At 38.3% G+C, this 27669-nt stretch overlaps 1 protein-coding gene across 8 annotated transcripts; it reads left to right on the top strand.

Annotated features, from left to right (window-relative positions):
- The first annotated feature begins 645 nt into the window (after positions 1-645).
- Positions 646-27227, top strand: Spn (protein phosphatase 1 regulatory subunit spinophilin). 8 transcript variants are annotated; one of them, XM_028180537.2, is made up of 21 exons: positions 646-2163; positions 6934-7160; positions 7421-7620; positions 8253-8273; positions 9650-9760; positions 10687-10933; positions 11404-11489; positions 11898-12076; positions 12827-12963; positions 13514-13665; positions 14256-14379; positions 15721-15873; positions 16477-16632; positions 17323-17434; positions 17932-18304; positions 19255-19387; positions 20168-20254; positions 20791-20884; positions 22661-22810; positions 23891-23994; positions 25335-27227. In XM_028180537.2, the coding sequence occupies exons 1-21, from the start codon at positions 651-653 to the stop codon at positions 25569-25571; spliced, it is 4596 nt and encodes a 1531-aa protein (XP_028036338.2). In that variant the 5' UTR covers positions 646-650; the 3' UTR covers positions 25572-27227. The 8 variants fall into 8 exon arrangements, with proteins under 8 accessions (XP_028036338.2, XP_028036336.2, XP_028036337.2 ...); XM_028180535.2 differs by having other exon boundaries at positions 23867-23994; XM_028180540.2 differs by lacking the exon at positions 646-2163 and adding an exon at positions 2884-3894 and having other exon boundaries at positions 23867-23994.
- Positions 27228-27669: the final 442 nt, after the last annotated feature.

Raw genomic sequence — 27669 nt, 5'->3', positions numbered from 1 at the left:
ATGGAGCTAATCATATTTCACTGTGATTCATTTTATATCGGGATGTAATTTAGCAAAATGTTTTAATTCTTGAAAATTGTTTAATACATGTATTCTACATTCAAAGTACTGTAACTTGACACTAGTTCATGTGCTCAAATTCCATTTCATTATTTTAAAAGATTTGTAGATTTTTATATATTTGTATTGAATAATATCATCAAAATTATAATTTGCAACTTCAGGTGTACTATCAAATATCTAAGGCCATTTTGGACCATGACGACCGGGTGCAAAACTCATTTAGATCCGATCCGCGATTATCCGAAATAATGAAAATAATATTTTTAAATTAATCTTAAAAAAAATTTAAATGCCTACTCGTATAATTAAGAATTTGAATAAAAATAAAGCGTGTTATCAGCGCTATCGCTATCTCAAGTAAAATTACTCAGAGAACGATCAAACAGGGCTAACGTCGCGAGTCGTGCGCCAGACCCCGTTCTTAGCGCATAACACCTGCGCTCGCACGCACTTCGCATGGCTCTTATCTTATTTTATCTGTTACGTGCAAACGCGTTCTATTTATTACTCTTAGTTCATACAGCTATGTTATTGAGTTTGTGAAATTGTCTTTTCAGATCGGATTGAAACGGGCGTACCCGGCTAGCATGGAGGAGAGCAAGAAGAAACATTCGGGCACGAAAGTTTCTAAAATTGCGAATATTTTCCAAGGAATGCCGTCAAGAGAAGACGACGATATGCGCGGTAGCGATGTGACAGTCGTGAGGACGGAGAGCCATTTGGCGCGTTTCAATAACGCTCGAGCGCTATTCGAAAAATTGGGAGAAGAGAATCGTGGATTTCGTATTGAGAAATCTCCTTCAGCTGCAGCTAGCTTTGCTGGTACGCGTGGTGGTCCGCCTGTGGCACCATCTCGATCGCGATCCAGTTCCGCTGGTTCGGTGAGTCCACCGCGCCGAATAGTAACACCAACGCCTACTGCTGCGAATGCAGTTAATGGTGATAGACTTGCCAATGGTGCATCACAGCCTCCTCCGAAACCGGCAAAACCCAGTGTTTTACCCAAACCAGAGAAGCCAGATAGAAAATTCAATAAGGAATTGATCGAAAAACAAAGAAATTGGACTGCACACTTCAACAAATCAAAGCAAAATCGGAATGAAATTGAAACTAAATTAGACTACAAATATACAAGTGGTATTCAAGAAAGAAAGTCACCGGAAGCGTCTGAACGATGTGCGATTCCGTCGCGTGTGTATTCACCACCACTTTCGCCTTGTGCTGGCAACTCACAACTCGAACGTCCAACGACCCTTCCTTCATCACTCATCAATCGCGCCGTTGCTGTTACAAAGTCTCCGAGTCCTGTCAAAAATATTATAGCTTCACCATCGCCCAGATCGAATAATATTTTGGTATCGCCTGTTTTAAGAACCGATAATATCATTTCACCGCCTGTGAGAAGTGACAATATTTTCCAAAAACACAAAACAGACATAAACGCACAGCAGATGGACTTGACAGAAAATATTTATCCTAAAAGAAACTCTTCAGTATCACCACAAAGAGAAGCTGGTTTTGTAGCACCGTCAGGAGCAGAACGATTGCAGTCCCCGAAAGCGGTTGACCGGACATCTCCTGTATTGGATGCGGTGGTGGCAACACAAAGCAATCAAAAATCTCCATCACCATCGGCTAGAACATTAAAGAACCCTGTTTGTTCTCACGAACAAATTAACGTAAATACTTCCGAACCTGATCGATCTTTGTCACCATTATCTGATCGTGCAATACAACCACCAGAATATCCTATGGACGTAGTACCACCAGATTCTTGTACGAAGTCTAATGATTCTTCACCGCAGCTACCTCATGACAAATTGGAAGAAAACAATTCTCTGCCCGTAAAAAAGGGTATTGAAACTGATTTGACAGCTTCTCAGCTGTCATTGGATAGTGAGTACAGATTGGAGAAAGATTTATGTTCCGAACAATATGAAGATGATGATGATGAGAAAGCAAAACGGCGTTCTTCAACTCCTGAATCTCCAGCGTGCGAGAAGAAGGAAGATGTGCTAAATTTTCCTGTGGCATCACCACTTGCGTCTCCTGTTCATCACAATCTGAACCTATCGCCGCCGTCCTCGCTACATCCATCAGGTGAGTTTTTAATGTATTTATGTTATGATGACGTGCGTATAATGTTTTTATTGAATGAAATAGCTAATCTTATCATCCTCCGTCTCTTTCTAGACACTAAAACTTTTGTTTTATCTTAGTGTTATCATTACAAAGAAACGGCAATGACGTATAAGTCTAGCGGTTAGCGTTAAAAAGTGTTGGACGCCATCTATTTGGCTTGAGATAATATTATAGCACCTTTGTAATGGGTGTTTTGTGAAATTATAGGAAATAATTTATAAGGGGTTCATTAATATATTATAATAACGGACATCTATCTATCTTAGCCTTCAAATCTGATAGCAAGATCGCTTCGTAGCAGACATAGGCAAAATAGTAGCTTCGGTGCCAATCCGTGTGGTTTTGTGTTATTTGTTATGCCATTCCTTCATCATGGTAGTTACCGTTCGATGATATAGTTAAACTATTAATAAGTAGAAAAGTATCTAATTGGGCTAGGACTGATGTACGGTATAGCCACACCAAGCACGGACACTTTAATGTTAGCGAAGATTTAAAATGGAGCTTTTTAAGAAATTATGCTTATCGAGTTATCTTTATTGTGGGAAGTAAATGTTATCCATAGAAAAGTTTAAGTGGGCGTCGATTGACGTACGTTTAGCGGTCTCGTTCTCATTGGGTTCAATGTAATATTGAGGAAGTCAAGGTATTTGAGTCGTTGCGAGACTAGCCAGCCGATCCCGATTTAGATGCGCCAGCGGCGTCGCCTCCGCCGTCGCGACGCAGTAACCCGAGCGACTTCGTCCCGTGCGCTTCCCTACGATTCTTACTTATACCGATTAGTTTCATTTACAAGTTCAGAAATAAACCCGTTAATACTATTAAAACCGTGTTCGTGAAGTGAAACGTGTCGCTCCGTACATCACAAGATCAATTTCGTGTTTACATTTTACGTACGTACGTTCGTGAGTTGTAATCGAATCGAATTCTTTCCGAGCATTCTGAATTTGATATCATGCAGTTAAAGTTATAGAATATGAACGCAAAATTTTTTACTTCATGTAATATCGTAAAATAAGTTCAGATTTACGAAGTATCAGTATCAAGATAGGAAGGCGTAACAGTTGTCTTCCATGTTCTTGTGTTTGTCATTCGGTCCGCGAAATAAACGACAAACTGTCATTTCTGTTTACAATATACTGTCGTGAACTGTATAAAAGATAAATAACTCGAAGGTTTTAAGTTCCGAATCATATTTGATTATTGTCAGAATGAATACAATTGTTGTTTTTTTTTTTAAATGAGCAATGACGTGTGTGAAATGTGCCGTAATGTTCACTGTGTTTGTGTAAGGTTATAAATTGTTTCGGTTGCCTTTGTTGGCGACTTGTTTATCTGCGGTTGTGTTTGTTTTCAAATTGCACAGGCACCGGTGTCCGACGACGTTCCGCTCGTAAATTTTTACCGTACACATGATGTGTATATATGCTCTGTTCTTGTAGTAGTTATTTTTTCTTGAGCCTGTCGAATGTTTTGTTTTTAATTTTTATCGTGGAGATAGGGTGACGAAATATTAATTTTTGTATTTGAGTGAAGAGGACAAAATACGTCGTTTAGAAATAAACGTTCGCGTGAGTGTAAGCGGTGTAAAGTGCAGAAAACATCAAGAATGGTGCTGTGATGAAGTGGGTGCAGAGTGCACTAGCTGCACGCACACGCAAAAAATGCGCCTGTGCGGCTGCTGTGTTGGTTAGTTACATGTTATTCTAAAATATTAACAAATCGTATTCATAACCGTATAGATGTCAGATAATAAAGTCGTAAAGGTGTTTACTCATATTCGATAACTCATCTAATTGGCACCTTTACGTTATTCAACTTTATCTACACCAGCACTTTTCATCAGTGAATAATGTCAGAACTTACTTGAATGAAATGATGTGCTGTTAAACAGAATTTTATAAATCTAAACTTAATCGCTTATTTAATCAAAATAAACTAGGTTTAATTTATGACACTAAAACTACAAAGTTTTTTTAATCTTTTTAAGTGGCAAGGCTTTGGCCTCCGGCCCAATCAAAAAAAAAACAAAGTTTTATGTATTTTTATTGCGTGGGGGAACTTCTTCATAAATTGGCGTAATGACTAAAGATTACCCGATTAGGAAATCTATCTAAAATTTATTTATGTGTTTATGTATACATAATGATTACCAAAACTATGATATTTCAATTATTAAAACTTCAATGGAATTATTTCATACGCACATCAATGAATATTTTGTTATTACAAAAGCGCTCAAAGATTATGACTTCAATCAAAGAAATTTGTTCAGTAGCTATGTATGTATTCATATGTCTGCGCGCCACATGCTCGAGCCAATTTAAAATAACGTTTCAAATATTAAGTTCGGTATTAATTAATAAAGTGGATATGACTCGTCTCGGGTTCGGGATCGCGTGACCGATCCAACGGCAATACCGATTCCTTTATGTTTCTTAACAGTCGTGTATGCATGCGGTGTCCGTCCTTGCGTTAAACGTAAACGGTTTACGGTACGAATTGATCTGGCGGCCTTGACGTTACTCGACCTTGAACACGTCATTTGATAGGTACTTGACAAGTAATAAAAAAATACGCTTATGTATAATTTATAATAGAACGATTTTTCTTTTCATTTTGTTAATCACTAATAATTTGAGCAATAATCAAATGATGATCGACAATTCATCGATAGCCTTATGAAATTAAAATAATGATATTTTTTTGTTGTTTATTTTTATATATATTTATGATATTGACTTATAGACGCTATTAGTGTTATGTTGTTCGCTGTTAGTTGTCCGTGATTATATTCGAACTAACAAAAACAATAAGAGAGAAGCTGTTTTAAATGGCAAAAAAAATCTCAGCTAAACTTAGTACGTATTTTTTGTGCAAAACACGAAAGTAGTTTTGGTTTATTTGAAAACTAAATAGATTAACAATTAAGTGGTTGACTAATATCGTGTTTAAATATGTATATAGGCCTAGAGAAGAGCTTAACAAATAAAATTCGCTAATTGGTTAAACAATCGGAATCTGCTACACATTTTGTGTAAATAAGGGCTTAAAGCTGTTGATAGTATTTAATATTATGTCCCTTTTCTGCAGCGTGGTTTGTATAAATTGTATCGCAGTTAAACGTTGACGTTATTGTACAAAATAATACGCATAAAATTATAACTCTAATAACATTATCTACGTACATGTTTTAACCAACTCGTCATGTCTCATTGTTCAACCGTTCTCGAAGTCGTCGTGGCCTAAAGGATAAGACGTCCGGTGCATTCGTATGTAGCGATGCGTCGGTGTTCGAATCCCACCGGCAGGTATCAACTTTTCCGATGAAATACGTACTCAGCAAATGTTCACGATTGACTTCCACTGTGAAGGAATAATATCGTGTTGTAAAAATCAAACCTGCAAAATTATACTTTGCGTAAATACTGGTGGTAGAACGTTTGGGAGTTCGCACGGGTAGGTTCCACCATCCTGCCTATTTCTGCCGTGAAGCAGTAATGCGTTTCGGCGCTTCGGTTTGAAGGGCGGGGCAGCCGTTGTATTGTTCAAAGTGAGAACTTACAACTCATGTTTTGTCCATGGGCTCCGGTAACCACTTAACACCAGGTTGGCTGTGAGCTCGTCCACCCATCTAAGCAATAAAAAAATGAGGTTAATTTGTTAACGAGAATAAATAAATATTTTTCATCACGTGGGTTCATTTATTAAATATTATATTCTATTTTTTATTATTGTGCATGTGTCTGTGTAAACAGTTCATTTGGTGTTAACTCCATCTGCTAACCACTTCTGGTAGCCTATAAACATCACAATGTAATTGACATGAGCTCTAAGACTCAACCATATTGTGTAACGTAATTGCTGTTTCACTCTTCGAACAGAAATGTATGAAAGCTTCGTGACAATTGGGTGGGATTATAGTTTTATTTATTTATTTTTTGCATACCTATTTGCTGGTAAAGGGCTATTCCAGCTACGCCCGGACGGGATTTTAGTATCTAAGTACCTATCCAAGGCGTGTAGGTAGACACTCCAGATCATTATCGATTTTAGCCAGTTTAAAGCTGATTATATTAGATTAATATAAATGTATCGATTTTACTTCCGAAATTTTTACGATTTGCTAAAATAGTCTATGAAAGGAACGCACGCGTTGATCACAGTCGCGTCATTCAGTTAAAGATCGACGTAGCCATTTTGATAGTATCCTAGAATCTGTAAGTAGTTTCCAATAAAATTAAAGATTGTTCTCAAACGTTATACGTTATAAATAATTTGATCTAATTTGAATGTTTATTGTTTTGTGGTGGGCACCTGTACTCTTGCTTCGATATTACGGAAATGAGAGTATGCGCTAAATATAGATATAACCTCATTAACCTAAATACTATGTTGGTGTTTTCATCTCGGCTTCAAACGGTACTACTAAAAGAAATAGATGCAGAGTAATTGTATTTGTCATATTTTTTTGAATCATTTGTCACATTACAATATTTGATTGAAATATCCTTGATGATCAATTAAAGGACAAAAAATTCTGAGATGTTCCTCTTCAATTATGACACTGAATGGAATCTACACGAGACAAGAATGTAAATCTGAAAATAATGGCAAATGAATTGCGTATTTTTTTAGAGACGATTTATCAACGACAAATAATTTTAGTGTAAATAATTTTTATCGTCTTCACAAACTTCTAATAATAAACATAATGTTGTCTTAAAGTGGGCGGTGGACGTAAGTCGTCGGAAACTGAAGAGACTCCACCGAGACGCGGCGGCTCGCGCGCTTCGAGCGTCTCTGACGAGGGCGGGTTCAACGAGCCCTCGCCGGAGGTGGTGGCGCGGTTGAAGCCAGCCGACTACCGCGATACTGCCGCCTCACTCACCGCCGACCAACGGGATGACGAGCGTGCGCGCTCTGATGCCGACACGCTTTCAGTGTTGCAACAGGTACATTGTGTGCTCGTAATAGTGCTGTTTTTAGAAAATTTACATTCGGACAGTAACGTTTCGCTTCGTAGTCTATTGGAAATATTTTCTTGAGAATTGGCACTCACAATCAAGAAACAATACAGTCACGTTTTAGTTACATTCAGCTTCAAGATCGTGTTCTCATTTACTAGAATGTTAGGTTTTATGTGATATAGAAATGTTTCCATCGTATCTGTCTACATCTGTAAGGACACGTTTGCCCGATTGTGGAATTTCAGGACTCCGGTGTGGTTGTGAGTGAGGCGAGCCAAGGCTCTATAGAGGTGCTCGACAAGTCGACCACCAGCCAATGGAGCGTGTCCGAGGCAGAGAACGGCGAGGCGTCGCGCGACGTGCAAGACGCGCGCTGGGACGACGCCGACACCAAGCAACCCGACAGCATGACGCCCGACGAAGCCGAAATACTGCTCAGCAGCAGGTGATTTGGTCGTATTACTTCCTCACACACATCGTACACGCGTAGTTACACGCACGATAACGATAGATCGGAACGATGTATCGTTATCGTGTCGGTGGATCTAAAAAGTTCTTACCATTTTTTTTCTATTCAAAACCTGATGAATTATAGTGCATCCAGTTTTGTAATTCTGTGCTAATTTCTTGTCTTGTGTGGATAACTCACTATTTCTTCGATATTGTTTATATTTATGTAGAAGTATGTAGTTTTTAATGTCATGTAATAAATAAATGCTGATGAATGCAACAAAATTAGACGACCTCTTTATTGCAAATATGTTTCTTCATGTATATTATTAAGACAGCGAAGCCTAGTGAATTGTAAGAAAAATAACATGGCTCAGTAAATTTTGAAATACAAACCTTAACATAAAATATTTTAGTATATTAGTTGTTATTTCTTTTTATTATGCATGGATATTATTATTTTTGTAGTATATCTCTTTACTGTTTTTGCTATACGATTCGCTACTTATGCAATTATCTATTCCTTCGTATAATTTGTTTGGCTTTTATTATTTAAATGTTGTATTTTATCATTTGCATGCGACCTGTCCGCACAACGCTTCATTTTTGCCCTGATCACATTTGCAGTATTCTGGAGAAAAAACTTAGGTAAGCTCTCTCCTGTGTAGTGTTTGTTTTCTTATATCTCACGGTCTGAGGTTGTATGGGCAATTGTTAGATAGTAAATTAAAAATATGATCTCATCAATACAGTTTATTTACGCTCCAAAATAAGTATTTATTTACCTAATTAACTTTTTCATACTACTGTTTTGTGTGTAGTTTTGTTTTTGTAATTATTAATACCATGAATGAATCAACCACCATCTTAAACAATAGCATGTATACTTATTTTGGATCTCAAACGGTATGTATTGTAGTATTAATAAAAAAAGTAGGAATTTAGTAAGTAGTAAATAATATGAATTTGACAACAGTATTTGCCTTTATAATAGTATAATAGAATGGGGCGGTTTTGCTGTGCTCTAGGCATGGGTATTGTCAATATCCATATATCGTCACAAGGAATATTTAAACTAGTTCGATGTTGAAAGTCGACGACATAGCTCTCAAAGCTAGCAGTCTGAAGTGGCAATGGGCCGGTCACATCTGTCGAGCCAGCGACGCCAGGTGGGGGAGGAAAGTCCTCGAATGGAGGCCACGGATGGGTACAAGGAGCGTGGGGCGTCCTCCAACCAGGTGGACTGACGACTTAGTGCGCACGGCGGGAAGTCGTTGGATGCGGAAGGCGGAGGACCGCATTATGTGGAAGGCATTGGGGAAGGCCTATGTCCAGCAGTGGGCAGATAAAGGCTGATGATGATGATGATGTTGTTCGTGGTATGAATGGTTAAGTTATAGATGTTGTTGTGTTATACGTTCTAAACCAGCGGTCGGGGAACTTTTTTAATTATTACCATATTAAACCACCATATTAAAATATTTTTGTGTAAGTTGATATTACCCCATGGCGAAGAAAAAAAAAACCAAATTGCTTCTTTTTGGCATCATTCATATTATAGCCCCCATGATAATTTTGAAAAGAAAACAATAGCTAAAAATTTAATTTAAACATCATTTATTCAATTTATCAATTTAATACCTAGTAATACATAACGGTAATAATATTAATATATGTAATATACAGTTGAGGAAGAAAAATCGCCCCCACAGAAAATATAATGATAATTTCTTGTTACATATTTTATAATTCATATGATATTTTTCTTGTATTATATTATTAGACGAAAAAACTACATAGTTTAAATTTTATATATAGCCCCATAAAAAAGCTTTTTTAATTTAAATGTTTTTTTTTCGGGATTTTTTACCCCCCAAAATTTCATTTTACCCAATTTGGGGTAATTTACTCCGGTTCCCCCGACCGCTGTTCTAAACCGATGTTTCTATGACCGTATTATCTAAAAGAACTCTCACGTGGATTAAGCAAACGAGAGTCCTTCAGAAACTGGTTATGTGTTTTAGACAAGAAGCTCTGCTGTCGGATGAACAGGCGCAAGAGATAGTGGCGATGTTGTCGCACGACAACGGCGTCTCGCTCAACGACAGCTACCAGTCCGTGCTCTCTTACGAGAGGTAATTACATTTAAGGTTTTACTAAGTGTCGCGCAACTTCTGACAGGACATACGACCTACAATGACTAGACATAGACTAAGAAAGAGACTTGACAGGTGTGTTTTTTTTTTTTTCATAACAGTTAAATTTTATTGTTTTCTGAAAATAACAAATCATAGGTGTTGATTCAAAAATTATGCTGATTAAATAATATATTTTAAAATAATATTTTATAGTGAATTATGAACTAAAATGCAAACCGTTTTGAAGTCGTCGTGGCCTAAAGGATAAGACGTTCGGTGCGTTCGTACGTAGCGATGCACCGGTATTAGAATCCCGCAGGCGGGTACCAATTTTTGTAATGAAATAAGTACTTAACAAATGCTCAGGATTCATTTCCACGGTAAAGGAATAGCATGGTGGAATAAAAATCTAACCCGAAAAGTTATAATTTGCGTAATTACTGGTGGTAGGACCTCTTGTGAGTCCGCACGGGTAGGTACCACCGCCCTGCCTATTTCTGCCGTGAAGCAGTAATGTGTTTCGGTTTGAAGGGTGGGGCAGCCGTTGTAACTATACTGAGACCTCAGAACTCATAGCTCAAGGTAGGTAGCGACATTTATGTTGTAGATGTCTATGGGCTCCAGTAACCACTTAACACCAGGTGGGCTGTGTGCTCGTCCACCCATTATTGCAACGAAAAATAAATTAAAAAAAAAAACTTTTTTTTGATAGGCGGCGTGTCCAAAATATATTTTCGCGTGCCATCCCTACACTAACGTCCAAGACAAATGAGTGCAACCAACCAACAACTAACTTTTAATTAACTTGCAACAAAGTATAAGTTACATAGGAAAATATTCTGAAAAACGACGTTTGATTAACGTTGATACGTTTTGTATAGTTTTACTTTTGTTTGATCATTAAGTGTTTCGGTTTTACGCAGTATGCAGTCCGTGGATGAGAGCTACGAATTCGTTTCACTAGAAGCGGACAATGGAATGGCCGGTGGCGACAGGAAGCTGCCCTCCGAGCATGTTAGCGAGCATGTCATCGAACATGTCGCCGAATCTGTCGCGGAGCCTGTTGGCGAACCGGATTCAGTGTTTGATTGCTACCCGCCGCAGCACCTGCGTGAACTCGGCGAGGAGAACGGAATACATTATTTCGAAGATGGTCATTTTTATACAGAAGTATGTTTTGTTTCATTCGTTCTTTATTTTCTATATATAGAAGTAGAGTCAATATAAAATCTGCCAATATTAATACTAGTATAAAATTAATTATAATGACATATGAAAAAGTTCAGGTTATAAATAAGAACACTGCAGTATACAACTCCCCTTAACAATATTAATTTGCTAAGCTCAGAATAACTTGCCATTTATTGCCATATAAGTTCTTGGTTTCTGGAACTGCTCAAATCTGCCGTACGGACTGTGCTGATTTTAATTTAGTCTAATGAATGCAGTTTAAATTGTATGAGTTAAATAATTTTTTTCAATGGTTTTTTCATAACAAATCATAAAGTCCACAAAACCCTAGATCTGTTTTCGGGAACGGTTTTCACACACTGTATGAGTTGTGAAAAAGACAAGAAGCGATAGTAATTATTTCATGTACTATAATTGGTCACTCATACAATGGTATGTTTGTACAACAGGTTGCCGGCTTACCTCCAGAGGAGGAAGAAGAGGACGATTATTACCCACCAGTATTTGTTAAAAAAAGTTCCAAAGTTAAATTCAGGTTAGTCATCTTACATATTCAGTAGTATTAAATTAAATATTGAGTAATATTATTTAATTTAGTAACCATTATGTGGGTAGCTAGCTCCAGTTAAGTAACAAATAACAGAGAGCTGCTTCCGTAGTGTTGTATTAAAACGAATGAAGATTACAGTGAATAAGTGTATAGATGCATGGATGAAACAATTTTAGTGGAAACCTCGGACATACACATACACATATACACATGCATATTTGTTTAGTGCGTGGGTATGTTACTGAACTTCTACTAAACGACTGAGCTGATTTTGATGAAATTTTTGAATTGTTTTCGAGTAGATTAGAGAATGGTTTAGATACGCAATTAAATCACGAATTATTGTAATTTAAATCGTAAAGATCTAATGCAAATATTGTGATGTTGTAACAGCACGAATCCGATGCGCGTGTTCTCGACCCACTCCGTGCGGGAGTACGACCGCCGCAACGAGGACGTGGACCCGGTGGCCGCCTCCGCCGAGTACGAGCTCGAGAAGCGCGTCGAGAAGATGCACGTGTTCCCCGTCGACCTCGTCAAGGGCGCCGACGGACTCGGCCTCTCCATCATAGGTGACGCACACACGTGTATAGAAGACAGACGATAGTACTAATGACACCTTTGATGATTGGACGGAAAAAATATCGATCATGATAAAAAAAAAACATATTTTTCAAACATTTTGTTAGCATTATTTACTCGCCATCATGTTAGTGCAGCTAAATTAAACGATATTTTCATAAAAATACATTACTTTTTACTTTAAAAAAAAACAGCTATGAAACACAAAATCAAAAACAGCTGATGCTCAGATCAACGATACCGCGCGCTCCAAAATGTACAACTTTGTAGGTACAACATTTTCGTTTTCGAAAGCGCTAACCTAACACCCAATATACTGGCACCGATCGACTGATACGACACCGTAGCGACATAAGAAAAACGTTCGTATGGTGGTCGAACCAAAAGACATAAACGCGTTCTATTCGCTTTTGTAGGTCTCATTTGTCTGTGAGACTGCTGATCTATTTGATGGGAATTCATTGGCGGATAACAATGTTTGCGAAATTAATATAATAATATGTAAATAGATAAAGGAATACTTAGCTCGTGTTTTTGTTGATTCGTTTCTGTTTCAAAATGACTGTCAATGCAGAAGACAAAACACGATGTATAAATTCGAGAATAACACAATATTTATCAATAAAGCAACATGAAAATCGTATACAAACAAATAAACGGTGCAGTATCAAAATAATATACAATTCACTTTTGTTCTATATTGGGGCCATTCAGAGAGTAAATAACTTCTTTTTGTACAGGTATGGGTGTAGGAGCGGACGCCGGCTTAGAGAAATTAGGTATATTCGTGAAGACGATCACCGACAGCGGAGCCGCGGCTAGAGACGGCCGGATACAAGTCAACGATCAAATTATAGAAGTGGACGGCAAAAGCTTGGTAATACAAATTATAAGTATATTAGACCATTATTTTTGTGTAAGTCGTCGTGGCCTAAAGGATAAGACGTCCCATGATTTCGTATATAGCGATGCACCCGTGTTCGAATCCCGCAGGGGGGTACCAATTTTTCTAATGAAATACGTACTTATCAAATGTTCACGATTAACTTCCACGGTGAAGGAATAACGTCGTGTAATAAAAACTCGCAAAATTATAATTTGTGTAATTACTGGTGGTAGGACCTCTTGTGAGTCGCACGGATAGGTACCACCACCCTGCTTATTTCTGCCGTGAAGCAGTAATGCGTTTCGGTTTGAAGGGTGGGGCAGCCGTTGTAACTATACTGAGACCTTAGAACTCATATCTCAAGATGGGTGGCAGAATTTACGTTGTAGATCTCTGGGCTTCAGTAACCTTAACACCGGGTGGGCTATGAGCTCGTCCACCAAAGCAATAAAAAAATGAACTTAATTAAAAACAATGTTTTCTTGGAAGTCGTGGGATTGAAATAACAGAATAGTCTTTATTCGTTTTATTTTGTATTCAGGTTGGGGTGACGCAAGCCTACGCGGCATCGGTGCTAAGGAATACGTCGGGACCCGTGAAGTTCCTTATAGGAAGAGAAAAAGATCCTGAAAATAGTGAAGTAGCACATCTGATACGACAGTCTCTGGCCGCCGATAAAGAAAGGGAGGAAAGGTAAAAGAAAATTCCTTTATTTTAATTATTAATAAATAAATAAATAAATTAATGTACTGAATATTAAAGTCTAAATTATTAAATAAAGCGAGTAAGACGTAGGGCAATATTAAAGGCATAAGGTTCAATATCAATATCAATAATTTCAAATCACGTATATCTGATACGTGATTTGAAATTATTGATCCTAATTGATCCATATAAATTAAATTGAAAGATAGCGTGTTTGTATTTTATGCGTTCCTAAACCAATTCTTTCAATTGTGATGTGTTACAAATGCGACATCAAGTATTTTTATTTTTTTTATTTTTTATTGTTTAGATGGGTGGACGAGCTCACAGCCCACCTGGTGTTAAGTGGTTACTGGAGCTCATAGACATCTACAACGTAAATACGCCACCCACCTTGAGATGAGTTCTAAGGTCTCAGTATAGTTACAACGGCTGCCCCACCCTTCAAACCGAAACGCATTGCTGCTTCACGGCAGAAATAGGCGGGGTGGTGGTACCTACCCGTACGGGACTCAAGAGGTCCTACCACCAGTTAAAGGCACATTCTATTTTAATACAAGAATTTGTTTAAATTACAGAGCGACTCGTGAACGTCAACGACGGCAGCAAGCTGAAGAGGAAGAGCCCAGTCAGCCTCCCGGCGCCGATACCGCGCATTCAAGACATCCGGATATCAATGAGCTTAAGTCGTTTTTGCAAGAAGTAAGTGAAACAAATATACTGTTGCGTTGTGGTGAATGAGAGTGGACTGTATTTATTTGTTTTGATATCTTTATTAGTCCATAAGTGACAAACTAAAGATATATGAATATATGAAATCGATGTGTCGCCCTTGGCGGCTGGAATTGAAAAGGGGAAAAGTGTCATAGCGGACGTCGCTCGTTGACACTTTTGACGTTCCGAATTCAAACATATACCGTTGATAAATGCTCAATGTTATGGCGAATAATTTTGGTCCAATCTATATACATCTATATTAATATATAAATCTACAGTGGTTTTTACGGATGTTCCGTTATAACTACTGAACCATGCATCCGATTGACTTGAAACTTGGTATCCATGTAGAAAATACATGTACTTAATGGATAGGGTAATATTTATGTGAGTGTTGGACTCCCTAATAATAATGACAATAAATAATAATGTTAATTTTAAATGCCCAGCGAAGCGGGCGAGTACGGCTAGTGTATTATAAAATAACGCATAGAAATAAAAGGATCGGCAGATGATCAATGATCTTTGATCTATTAAGACTAGTGGTCCCCCGTAGTCGAATTTCGTCTATAATTAATTGAAATTATACTTTTGTACACTATTATGATTGTATTTTATACTTCTATAATCACAGACTTGACCAAGACTACACTTTAGATGAATATTAATAAAGACGAACAATATATAATCCATTCTTAATTTGACCACAGACTGTAAGCAATAAGAAAAGTTTGACAATAAACTAAAAATATGCATGTGTGTGTGTGTCAAATACATGGCAGTGTGTGTAATGTTTTTTTTATTAATTTAATGTACATATTTTTTATGCATAATTTAAAAAAAATATTATTAATCTGCACTTCTTCTCTATATTCTCTATAAGTGTGGGAAATTTCATACTCCTCCGTCCGCGCAATTTTCGTAAAAAGGGGGTATAAAGTTTTTGCTTGTGATTAACATGAGATTTTTATAATATTTATCACCTTTGCAACATTTATTATTTATTTTTTACCAGTTACATTATCTGTCTTTTAAAGTAAGATAAAATTATGTATTAATTTTTTTAAAAGTAGTCAAAACATATGTGAACTAAAAAAAAACTAAAACTATGCTCTTTTGACAGTATTTATGAGAAAAAATAGTGGTGATACCAAATGTTTCCCCATATTAACTCAATTTCGAATATTTTAGGAAATTGTACACTTTTAATGCGAAAGACAATATATGATTGGCTAAGTATAGGCTGCTATATTATATGACACTATAGTATAGCGTAGTCTGAAAGCAGCTTAACTATTGAATATATGACGTATATGTTGTGTTCAGTTGATGGGCATGGAGGCCGGAGGCGGTGCGAGCGAGGAGATCAGCTCGCGGGTGCGCGAGTGGTGCTCCCAGCGCGCGCCCGACGACCACCTGCGGAGGGCGCTGGCCGCCGCCGCCGACACCGCGCGCCGGGCGCACACCAAGTACGACAAGGTACAACCGCACTGTGTCCAGTTTTTTTCTTTGACTTACTTGGAATCTCGACTTTCAACCCATATTATTTTTAAATCGCATAAATATCTACAATACAAAATATATTGAGACCTTAAAACTTATATCTCAAGATGAGTGGCGCATTTGCGTTGTTGTTTTCCATGGACTCCATTAACCACTTAACATCTTGTTAGACGCTCGGGTTCGGCATAAATAAAAGTTCCGCCAAAGTAAAACTTAAAACTATATTTATCGCTTAAAACACTTTAAAATTCTCAATTCACTTTTTCCGCTTCGCTTCAGGTGATCTGTTCGCTGTTTCGCTTCGAGTAGTTACGATTACTGACTGACTCGTGCTATCTCTGCAACGCTTTTATAAGTCGCTACGACATCTCTAGAATTATCGAGATCATTCCTCACAATTCGAGTATTTTCGACGTGTATTTCCGCTATCTGACAATAGATGGCGTTGTACTTCTCGATCATTCTAGATGTTGGTAGATTCTTTGATACTAGTTTCAGCTATTCCGCGAGAGATGGTGTTACTCTTACCTGCGTAACAATCTCATCATTTTGCAACTGATTTGTGTGGGTTGGGGGCAGGCGCGGCGGGCACTGCGCGAGTGGCGGCGCACGCGCGCGCTTGTCCGCGCCCGCGAGGAGTGGTGGAGCGCGGCGCTGCGGGAGGCGCACCGGGAGTACGCCGCCGCGCTCTCCGCGCTGCACGACCGCGTCGCCAGGCTCGAGGTGCTGCTGCTCGTACGTACTCTCGCGCTACCTGCTACTTAACTATGTGCTAACAATTAAGGAGATTAAAAAAAAAAAACACTCATAAACAAGACAAAACATACATTTTCCATCAAACAAATGTTTAATGAATGAAAGACTTAATGACATGATGACTATGATCATTTTTCTAAAATGATTGATTATTATTATAAATGAAGGAAAAAAAAATATTGATGCATGATGCATTAATTACATAAAATCAATATAATATAATGTCTAATTATTGCATTAAAATTTTTGTTTACATTCATGCTATGCCTCTTTCTGTTTAGTTATGGTTTGTTTTGTGTCTTTTGATTTACTACGAGATACACTTGTCTGCTGAATATTTTAACTCAGATTGACTTTTATGAATGATAATCCCAGATAAATTATTAATTGATCTATTAATATTTATAGAAGAGCTATAAAAAAGTCATCATTGATTTATTATGACTCTTTAATAGCATTTCTATAATAATTATAAGTGTGTTCATTCATGTTTTTGTAATTCAGACTGGAAAATTCAATTTAATTGTTATACATGAAACTAAAACGGTACTCAGCATCATTATATTTGTATTAAAAAAAAATTGAAGATTAATGTAATTGATGGAAGTTGTGTTTGTGTGTTAATTTAAAAAAGAATAAATGTCAAAAACATGATATATCATTTGTAAGGAAACCCAAAAGAAGGCTGGTCTTCCGGTTATGTTGCCGCACGAGCCATCGGCGCGACGAGAGACGCCGCCCCTCCCACGCAGACCTGATCCGGATCCTTTACTCATCAATAGTTAGTACATGTTTTAATTTCATTAGAAATCAGCGAACTCGGTATTGTCGATACAATCTTGTGACATCCACGCAATAATTAGTGCATCTTTTTATACAGGGTGTTACAAAACTACCCGTAAAGTCGAAAGGAGGTTAAATGGGGCCTTATAACGAGTCCATTCTCAATATTTAAGAACCGTAATAACACTGTATAACATACCCTAAAAAAATAAAAATGAATTATTTTCACTGATGTGAAAATCCTATTTCAGTAAAATTAAAGAGTAAACTACGCAGAATGTACCTACCTTTCTACTCGAAACCGAGGAATAGATTATTTGAAATGGACAACATTTTTTTTTTTCAACTTGACTGTGGAGTGGAGTGTGTAGTGGAGTCACTGGATCGTGTGTTCAATGTGGATAAAAAAGTGTCATCAGCAAACAAAAGTGGTTTACGACTGCGTTATGTATTATTTTAGATGGAAAATAGTATATTAATCAATTATCTTCACAGATCCTTGGAGTTCGGATAGTGACTTGTCGGATTTGTCTCCTGTCGAAGACGAATACGCTAAAGTGGATAAGTCCGACCGGCGTCGTGAACCGCCTGACCTCGGTGACGTCACAGCGACATCATGTGATGAATTACCAGCCAACACGGCCACCGCCGAACCTGTCGTCGTTTCGTCACCTCCTATGCCGGTCGCGTCGTCACCGCCAGCCGTGACGTCATCCAGTGCCGTGACCTCATCCAGTGCTACAACGTCCTCGCCAGGGAACGCAGTGACGGTGATTCCTCCACTGCCAGTTACAGTCACGTCTTCCTCTGTTCCTACGCCGATTCCAACGGCAACAGTAGCAGCAACGGGCGGCAGTACAGATTCTATGTGAGTATTGACACACTAATGACCGAGGTCAGAAGCTCTAATTTAATGACGAGGGTGATTATTCAGTAGAGAAAGAGTGAATGACTATTGCCAATGTTATTGTTATTATTTTGAAGTTGTCATTAGTGTCCATCTAACTGGACTGACTAGGAGATGTATGGAAATGGTAGTGCAAGGTAGAGGGGGAAGAGGTCGACCTAAGAAGACATAGATGGAGTGCATGAATGACGATATGAGAGAGAGAGGAGTGTGTGTTGAGATGACGGCTGATAGAAGAGAATGAAAGAGAAAAATTAGCTGTGCCGACCCCGCCTAGTGGGATAAGGTGGAGAAAAACGCATCTAACTGCAAATAAAAAAATAAGTAGTGTGGAGATATATACGACAAAGAGAAGATCTTCCACCAAGCGGGTGATATTGCTCGGTAGACCGACGGTCCTAATGTGGTTATTTGAAACTTGTATATATGCAAGCCTATCTTGAAAATGTCGTAAGCGAGATGCAGGCATTTGTCAAATATCTTGTGTTTGTATGATGGCTACAGTAGTAATCATTTATGAAGTAAAATTTACTACCTAAAAACACACTTGCATATAATTGAATTAATCTACACTGATATATATAAATCTACAGTGGTTTTTACGGATGTTCCGTTATAACTACTGAACCGTGCATCCGATTGACTTGAAACTTGGTCTCCATGTAGAAAATGTGAGTGTTGGACTCCCTAATAATAATGACAATAAATATGTAACATTAAATTTAACTTTTATTAATAAGTTTAATTAGTAATAATAATTTATTAAAATTTAATTAATTTTAAATGGCCAGCGAATCGGGCGAGTACGGCTAGTAATGTTATTATATCTTTGTATCGTGATTGTTATGGCATTGAGTTAGATACCGGTGGAGAGATTGTCAAGTGAAGTGTAACGTGGTGTGTGCGAGCAGGGCGCTGGACGCGGCGGTGCCCCGCGGCGCGCTGCTGGACACGTCGTGGCACCGCGCGCGCACCGACCTGGCGCGGCACCGCCACCACGCGCACTCGCCGCACTCGCAGCATTCGCTCAGCAACGCCAGCTCGGTACTGCACGACACGCCACTAACGATCGTTGTACTAACTAATGAGATTTTATAAATATTCTTTCGTGAAAAGTTTACGGATATTTTACGGTCTGTATTTGAAGTCGTCGTGGCCTAAAGGATAAGGATGTCCGGTGCATTCGTATATAGCGATGCACCGGTGTTCGAATCCCACAGGCGGCTACAAATTATTCTAAGGAAATACGTACTTAACAAATGTTCACGATTGACTTCCACGGTGAAGGAATAACATCGTGTAATAAAAGTGAAACCCGTAAAATTATAATTTGCTTTATAAACTGGTGGTAGGACCTCTTGTGAGTCCGCACGGGTAGGTACCACCACGCTGCCTCTTTCTGCCGTGAAGCAGTAATGCGTTTCGGCTTGAAGGATGGGGCAGCCGTTGTAACTGTACTGAGATTAGAACTTGTATTTCAAGGTAGGTGGCGCGTTTACGTTGTAAATGTCTATGGACTCCCGTGACCACTTAACATTAGGAGGGCCGTGACCTTGTCCACCCACCTAAACAATAAATAAAAAACTTTGGTGAGAAAAATATTAATAATAATAATAAATATTATTAAATTTATCTATCGCTCTACTAGCTTTCAACCGGTAAGACATTTACTAATTATGTGGTCTGGTAATCACGATCCGATTAAGGTAATGAATGACTTATAACAATCTGATTGTTGTCAATTAGTTTTATTTAAATCGTTAGTTAAGAAAGAATTATGTAATGAACGGTAGTAATATTAAATTGTTGATTGTTCGTTGACAGTACGACGGTCTAGACGACTCCTACAATGATTCTGCGGACGAGTCCCTGAGTGAGTCTACTTCGGGTGCACCGACGCACACTGGCGCTGTAAGTGACAATTCATTAGTACGTGGTGGGACTGCTGGTAGGACCTCTTGTGAGTCCGCACGAGTAAATACCACCACCCCGCCTTATTTCTGCCGTGAAGCAGTAATGTGTTTCGATTTGAAGGGTGGGGCAGCCGTTGTAACTATACTGAGACCTTAGAACTTATATGTCAAGGTGGGTGGCGGCATTTACGTCGTAGATGTCTATGGGCTCTGGTGACCACTTAACACCAGGTGGGCTGTGAGCTCATCCACTCATCTAAGCAATTAAAAAAAAGCTGGTGAATCCACTTAAAATTAAACCAATAAAACCAATAAAAATAGCAACCAATAAAAATAGTAAAAATGTCGTAAAAGCGAATAATAAAGGTTGTTTGTCTTTTGTCATTGATTGATACGACTGCTTACAAATATTTTGTGCCTGAAGAATTGGGACGTGTGTCGTAATTTTGGAATCCAAAATACAACGCGAATGAGACGTAGCGTCATTGTTTTGATGAATTTTGTTAATTTGATCTTTGATAATTGTGTTCGCAGACAAGAGAAACCCGACAGAGTTGCGGCAGCTCTATAGGGAGCGCCACGGACGACGGCGTGTACTCACGCGAACACCGGCACCACGCCTTATCAGGTACCTAATTCTTCTACTACCTAACTAATTAACATGTTTTTACACGTATCCAACGATATAGACGTGTGTTGTAATTCTACAAAGACATAATATTATAATAGTAGTAGTTAAGACCGAGAACTAAGTTAACACGAGACAGACAATTGAAGACATGAGCGGATGAAGGGCATTTATGATACAATTTGTTAATTTTGAGAAAACAGGCAACAAACTTTTGTTACTTGTACTTTTTCTTCGTACATAACTATGTACTTCATTACATGCAATTTCTAAAAATAACCTTTAAACGCGGAGTTTTAAAGTCTAATATGGTTTATAGGCACATAACACCCGCATTCAATGTAAAAATTCAAAAATCTTAAAAATGGTACTTAACCCCTTCATCCATTCATGTCTTCAATTGTCAAACAAATTGTGTTAACGATAAGGAAAGTAAATAAAAAAAATATATGATTTTTTCAAATGTTTCAAATAAATACAGCACACGTTTATAGTGTTGAAGAGGCTTTATCATTGTTGTGTTTAACTACACGTCTGTTTCCTCACATTGGCTAGCTTAAGTAACCACACAGTGCCTCAGTGTAGTGCAGGAGTTCACCGGACAATGTATTTGTGTTTTATGTTTGTGGTAACAATCGACAAGCAATCTTCACTATCAGTGTACGTTTTTAAACTTCACTTAGGCCCTTTTGTATTCTTTAGATTCATTATACTATATATTATGAATTTATTATAATATATAATAATATATATTCATCGTATGGTATATAGGTGTCAGTTTGCTAATACTATTGGTGTATCCACCAGATGTTTACCAATGACCTTTATGTAGCAAATAGCAATTATTTCAAACCAAAACAAAATCACAATGAACGAGGGTAGTTGACCGGTATTGTATGTTATTCGATTCATTTAATTGTGCAAAATAATTATAATTAAAATTAAATATGACATGATGTGATGTATAAACGTAAATGCTTGTATTTGAAAAATATTTAAAAAAATAGTGTTATACGGTAAAAAATTTATTTGTATGGATTAGGAATTGACGTAGTAATTTACATTTTCGGTAAATTGATTATTTCAAAGAGTTTATAGCTTTATATTTTTTTGACAGATTAAAAATGAAAATTATTTGATCAACTCCATGGAACTATTCAACTTTTTATAATAAATCTACAAAAGTTTGTCAGTTATAAACGCTATTCTTAACAAGTTCTTACACGATTTTAATATAATAATGAGTTCACGTTATTGCGGTGCTATTGCAAGCGTCTTGATTACGGACAGACTGCGGGTAGGTTGTTAAGGGCTGATAATCTGTCTATCCTCTTTCTAGTCCAATTTTGGATTGGAACTTGATAACTATGTATGTAAGTTACGGTAAGGCACATGTAACCAGTCATATATTAGTTACTAGCGACCCGCCCTCGTTTCGCTTCGGAAACTGTAATTTATTATTAATTTCTCCACTATTTGATGGATGTTATTATACATATAAACCTTCCTCTTCAATCACTCTAAAACCGCATTAAAATCCGTTGCGTAGTTTTAAAGATTTAAGCATACATAGGGATATAGGGACAGAGGAAGCGACTTTGTTTTATACTATGTAGTGATAAGGGCAAGACAGATGTCAATACAAACCAACCAAGACTTTTGGGGCCTTGTGTATATTGCTACCGATAATTGTTCGACGCCATGTGAGGCATTGTGAGGGATGAGTTCGTCCGGCGATCTCCGTAAACAATACCCGTGTACGTACGGGCGGCGCAGGGCCGGCGGCGTCTCTGGCGGAGCAACTGAAGCAAGTGCTGGCGGAGCGGGAGCGGCGCCTCGCCGTGTCCTCGCCGCCCGACCCCGTGCGACTCACCAACGAGCTCGTCGACGAGATCCGCCAGGCCGTCAGCGAGGCCAACGCCAGAGGTGCCCACAGACGCACACACACACCGCCATACACGCATACTTACCAGACCACACACATGTCTCTCTTTTTTTTATTTATTGCTTAGATGCGTGGACGAGCTCACAGCCCACCCGGTGTTAAGTGGTTACTGGAGCCCATAGACATCTACAACGTAAATGCGCCACACACCTTGAGATATAAGTTCTAAGGTCTCAGTATAGTTACACGAGGTCCTACCACCAGTACTGTCTCGACGCGCCGCCCTCATATTACTCACCAATATAGTTCCTTTACCGGTGGTAGGACCTCTTGTGAGTCCCCACGGGTAGGTATCACCACCCCGCCTATTTTTGCCGTGAAGCAGTAATGCGTTTCGGTTTGAAGCGTGGGGCAGCCGTTGTGACTATATTGAGACCTTAGAACTTACATCTCAAGGTGTGTAGCGCATTTACGTTGTAGACGTCTATGGGCTCCAGTAACCAATTAACACCGGGTGGGCTGTGAGCTCGTCCACACATCTATGCAATAAATAAAAAATAAAAAAATTATATGGTCGAGCAACTACGATTTCTATCTATCCACTTCAGAATCAATAAACATAAGTTTCAGAAAAGCATAGTGTTGTGGAATTTAATTAAGCACTATATTCAGCCTAAAGGTATCGTTTTTGAAATATTTGCCGATCTTAATATTATTCATTGAAACGTCACATATCCTCCAAAACATTTGTCTTCCATGCAGAGTAGTTTTGTTGCGTACTAACTGTATCTATTTATTGTGGGTGCTTAATAATATTGGGTGTTGCTTGCTATATTATGTTTCGGGAGTGGTTCTGTCGATTAATATAAAATTATCAATTACAATAAAAATAATTCTCTTTTAAATTTTTTAAATCTCCACCAACAAACGAGCTAAGTACAGCTAAATAAAGAAATTGCTTTACTAAATATCTTTTATTAAATAAATATAATTAACTCGATATACTCACTTTTGAAGGATTTAAATTAGACAAGTCAATGAAATTAGTCAAATATAAAAGAAAGTGAGAGTTGAGCATCATTGGGTTGTGGTTGTAGTGAAGAAAGCTCCGGCTTGTGTAGTCGGCGGCGAGGTGCCGTGGCAGCCGCTGTCCAGCGCCGTCTCCGAGTCCAGCCTCGTGCCGCCGCCGCAACAACACGCCGTCAACCTGTGGACCAAACAACAGGTACTGCACTCACGCAAACACACACATCACACGCACGCACGCACACGCGCACGCACGCACACAGACGCACGAGTGCGTACGTTCACGCACAATTGAAATCGCATTTATTTATTTATAATCGGTGTCCATACCCATGGCCAACGGTTACTGCTTAATAAATAGGTATACCATGAGATTCCCCATCCTATCACTTCAATTCCTCTGAGAGAATTTGTCGATTATACTTTAATTAGGAATATGTATCACAGAGTACTACTAAATGTCTTTTGTGCAGTTATATCAGCAATCATAGGTACATAATGTGCAGAGGGGTTTGTCGATCTTAGTCACAGTGGCTGCAGACTGGACCAGTGTGCTAGCGTCTAAACGTAGAGGTGCTGTTCCACACAAATTTGCGTTAACTATACGCGATCGAGAAATTAAAAAACTAGCACTAAGCACACAGTTCTAAAACTCATCCGTAATTAGATGACTTAATATTAGGTTTTTTATAGTAGATATATGAATAATTAAATATTTTTACCGCACGACAGAGATTTCCTTAATTATTAAAAAACTTGATCTTCAAATTCTTTCATCAATTTTTATCTTATTAATACTTGATTTCTAAACACGATCAAGTATATTTAATGAAATTTTTAAGAAGGACTTAGAATTTTTCTTTGTACGACGAATCCATGTCACTGTACAAGCTGTAATAGTACATTGTGCACCAAGGGAGAAATGTCCAACTTTTCTCCCGCGGTGCGCATACTATTTTTTCTCCTACCAGGCCGAAAGTTCGTGGAGTACCGAGCCGGAGTCCAGGGGCGGAGCCCCGGTGGGGTCCAGGGGCGAAGCCCTGCCCGGGGGTAGGGGGGCGGTGCCCCCCCCTTTACTTTAAAAAAAAAACAATTTAACTGTTTTTAAATAAACTACTACTAATTGAATAAGAACTGTCTGATGATCACATCTTTGTTTAATACTTCACTATTAAATTTTATTGCCTTTTGTTTATTTCACTTTTACACTAAACACAATATTGCGAATTACCCGAGCACAACAATGGCGGAGAATTTTAGGTGCGTGAGAGCAGACGTAGACACTAACGCGCATGCGCACTTGTCAGTACCCAGGGAGGAAAAGTTACACTTTCTTCCCTATACAGCGGGACGAAAACCGAGCTTTCGGCGTAGGTAGGAGAAAAAATTAATTTTCAATACTAAAAAGACTCGTTGAAATTTTATCGACGGATCCATATCACTGTAGAAACTGTAACATTCATTGTTAATATTAAAAAGACTTGAAAAGAATTTTAAATAATTTTGAGTAATTTCAGAATGGTTCTTAAAACATTTTAGGTGTGGCACTGGGTGTCAGGGCTGGGGGAGGGGTTGGAGCGTCACGCTGGCGCGTTCGCCGCCCGCGGCGTGGACGGCGCCTTACTACTGGCGCTCAGCTCCGCCGACCTCAAGCTGCTGGGCCTGCCCGGGGACGAGCGGCGCCGCATGAAACGACGACTCAAAGAACTACGAGCCGCGCACGAGAAGCACCTCAAGGCGCTCAAGAAGGCCGAGAAAAAGGCCAAGAAGAAGTAGCTTCACCGCTCGTCTGCCAAAGAAACGCCCGGTTCGCGCCACTCTTGCGGGACGATGTACCTTTTGTTAAGTTCCTCGCCCCGGTTTCTATTTCCTTGTCTGTTGGTAATGCACAAATTGTTTTGCCTAGTTTCTTACTACTTTGTTTGTCGCAATCGGGCACAATACGAACCTGTACCTGTTTGTAAATTTAACGTTATTTTTACAGTAAACTATAAAAATGTACGCGCTACTACCATTTCGGAATACTCTGTTTTGATTTCGGGACTCAATAATATTTTCTTATTATGTAACGCTGTTTCTTGCCTTGTTCTAAATTTCTTCATATACATTGAATTGAGTACCGAAATTTTATTGAGTTCAAAAGTATTTAGAAAATAAATACACCTGTAAAGTGTTCACCTGCGAACCTCGACCGCGACGACGCCCGACGGTAGGCTTGAGCTGTGTCTGATAGCGTACGAGTGCCATCTGACCCATAGCTTAGAGTTTAGTGACTTTAGTCCAGCTTCAAACGAAACAAAACGAAACGTATTTATCGAAAACTTAGACCTAAGATAATAATGAAACTTAAACGATTCACTGATTGAATTATTTTTCAGAACTTTATTGGATTTAACCGAGTAATAAAATTATCTCCATTGTTCCTAAAATTTTGTATCAATTGCGTCAGTTTTTCGTGAAGTTCTTAGTGAATTAAAGGACTATTTAAAAATACTGGCTCAATCTAGTCATAAGTATGAATTAGCTCTTTGAAGTCAAATATTATAAAAATAATAATTTCTTAGTAATTTCAAATATAGGAATTAGGATAAATTTACTCGTGCGAAAATATCGATCGCGATTACGTATTAATTAACGAGATTGTATTAGATATCGTTTATATACATTTATTTGAATCAAGGACCGCAACTCAATTCTGGTGACTTCGCATTTATTTATATTATTACTGCACAAATTGTACTTAGAAAATGGTGACTGATGTGATTTCCTGTGTTGCTAATGATCTAGAATATCTAAATGTGTAGTGAAAACGAAAATAATAATTCGTCGAACGTGATCTCATTTCATGTAAGAACACCCGACTTATTCTTTCATGTTCTTTTAAGCAGTATTTATTTACCAGAAATCGAAGTGATCGAGATTCTTATGAGATGCCATCAATATTATATTACATTCCATAATTATTTCTGTGTGAGATTTGTATGGTTTAGACTTGCTTTATAGTTTAATTAGGCGACAAGATTATGATTTGTCTAAATCCAAATCTGTATATCCAAGTGTGTGTTTGGTTCCGTAGTTTACATATAATTTTAATGTAAATAATAGTGTTGAATTCGAATTGGAGACTGTGGTGAGCTTGGAGAGTTTTGTGCGACTGAATGTACCCTGTACATTTAGAATATTTATTTCAGTTAAGATTTAACAATAAATGTAAGTAGTCCATTAACGATTGCCAAAATTGATCAGTACTTTTTTTTGTTTAAATGTTGTTGTTTTTTATACTTTACATTTTCCTTAAATTATTTTTATATTTATTTCGGGACCAAATTAATTTATTACAAACTTTATTAATTTATGTATTTGGATGTGTGTTCAGAAGAAAGATTTTTATTTACGATTTAATTAATTTAATAAACAAACCAAAGTCTTCGATTTACGTTTATTTTATTTTACCCTCTCTAATATTGTTAAGGAGTGAAAAAAATTTGGTTATATTTATTTCTAACATAACATGGTTTTGAGTACCTGTCCTTTTATTTTTGTAAATGTGGTTGTGACTACCCAACCTGCAGATTTAATGGTAGTGCTGCACCGTGTAGCCATTTTTTTTTTTTTTTTTCGGGCCGAGGGCCGAACCTCCTACGAGGTCCCCGCGCCTAGGGGGCGCGCGGGGTATGTGAGACTCAACGATCTGCAGGTGTTGAGAGCAGACCGCGGGCCCAAGGAATTTAGGGCCCACCCACTAAACGACTCCCCTGCACTCTTACACCCGGCGTCCGATCTCCGTCCGGGGTCAAAACCCGGTCAGAGTAGGGGGGTTCCCGCGGTCAACACTACAACCAGACACGCGGCGCCACCCCGAGGACGCCCGACC

The sequence above is a fragment of the Bombyx mandarina genome, chromosome 11, assembly GCF_030267445.1.
Source record: "Bombyx mandarina strain Sakado chromosome 11, ASM3026744v2".
NCBI classification, from domain to species: Eukaryota; Metazoa; Arthropoda; class Insecta; order Lepidoptera; family Bombycidae; genus Bombyx; species Bombyx mandarina.
This window is presented reverse-complemented; position numbering and strand designations above follow the sequence as displayed.

Coding starts and splice junctions, on each gene's coding strand:
- Spn (XM_028180535.2), top strand. CDS start 651: ATGGAGGAGAGCAAGAAGAAACATTCGGGCACGAAAGTTTCTAAAATT. Junction 2,164..6,933: donor GTCCTCGCTACATCCATCAG/GTGAGTTTTTAA, acceptor GTTGTCTTAAAG/TGGGCGGTGGACGTAAGTCG. Junction 20,255..20,790: donor CACCGACGCACACTGGCGCT/GTAAGTGACAAT, acceptor TTGTGTTCGCAG/ACAAGAGAAACCCGACAGAG.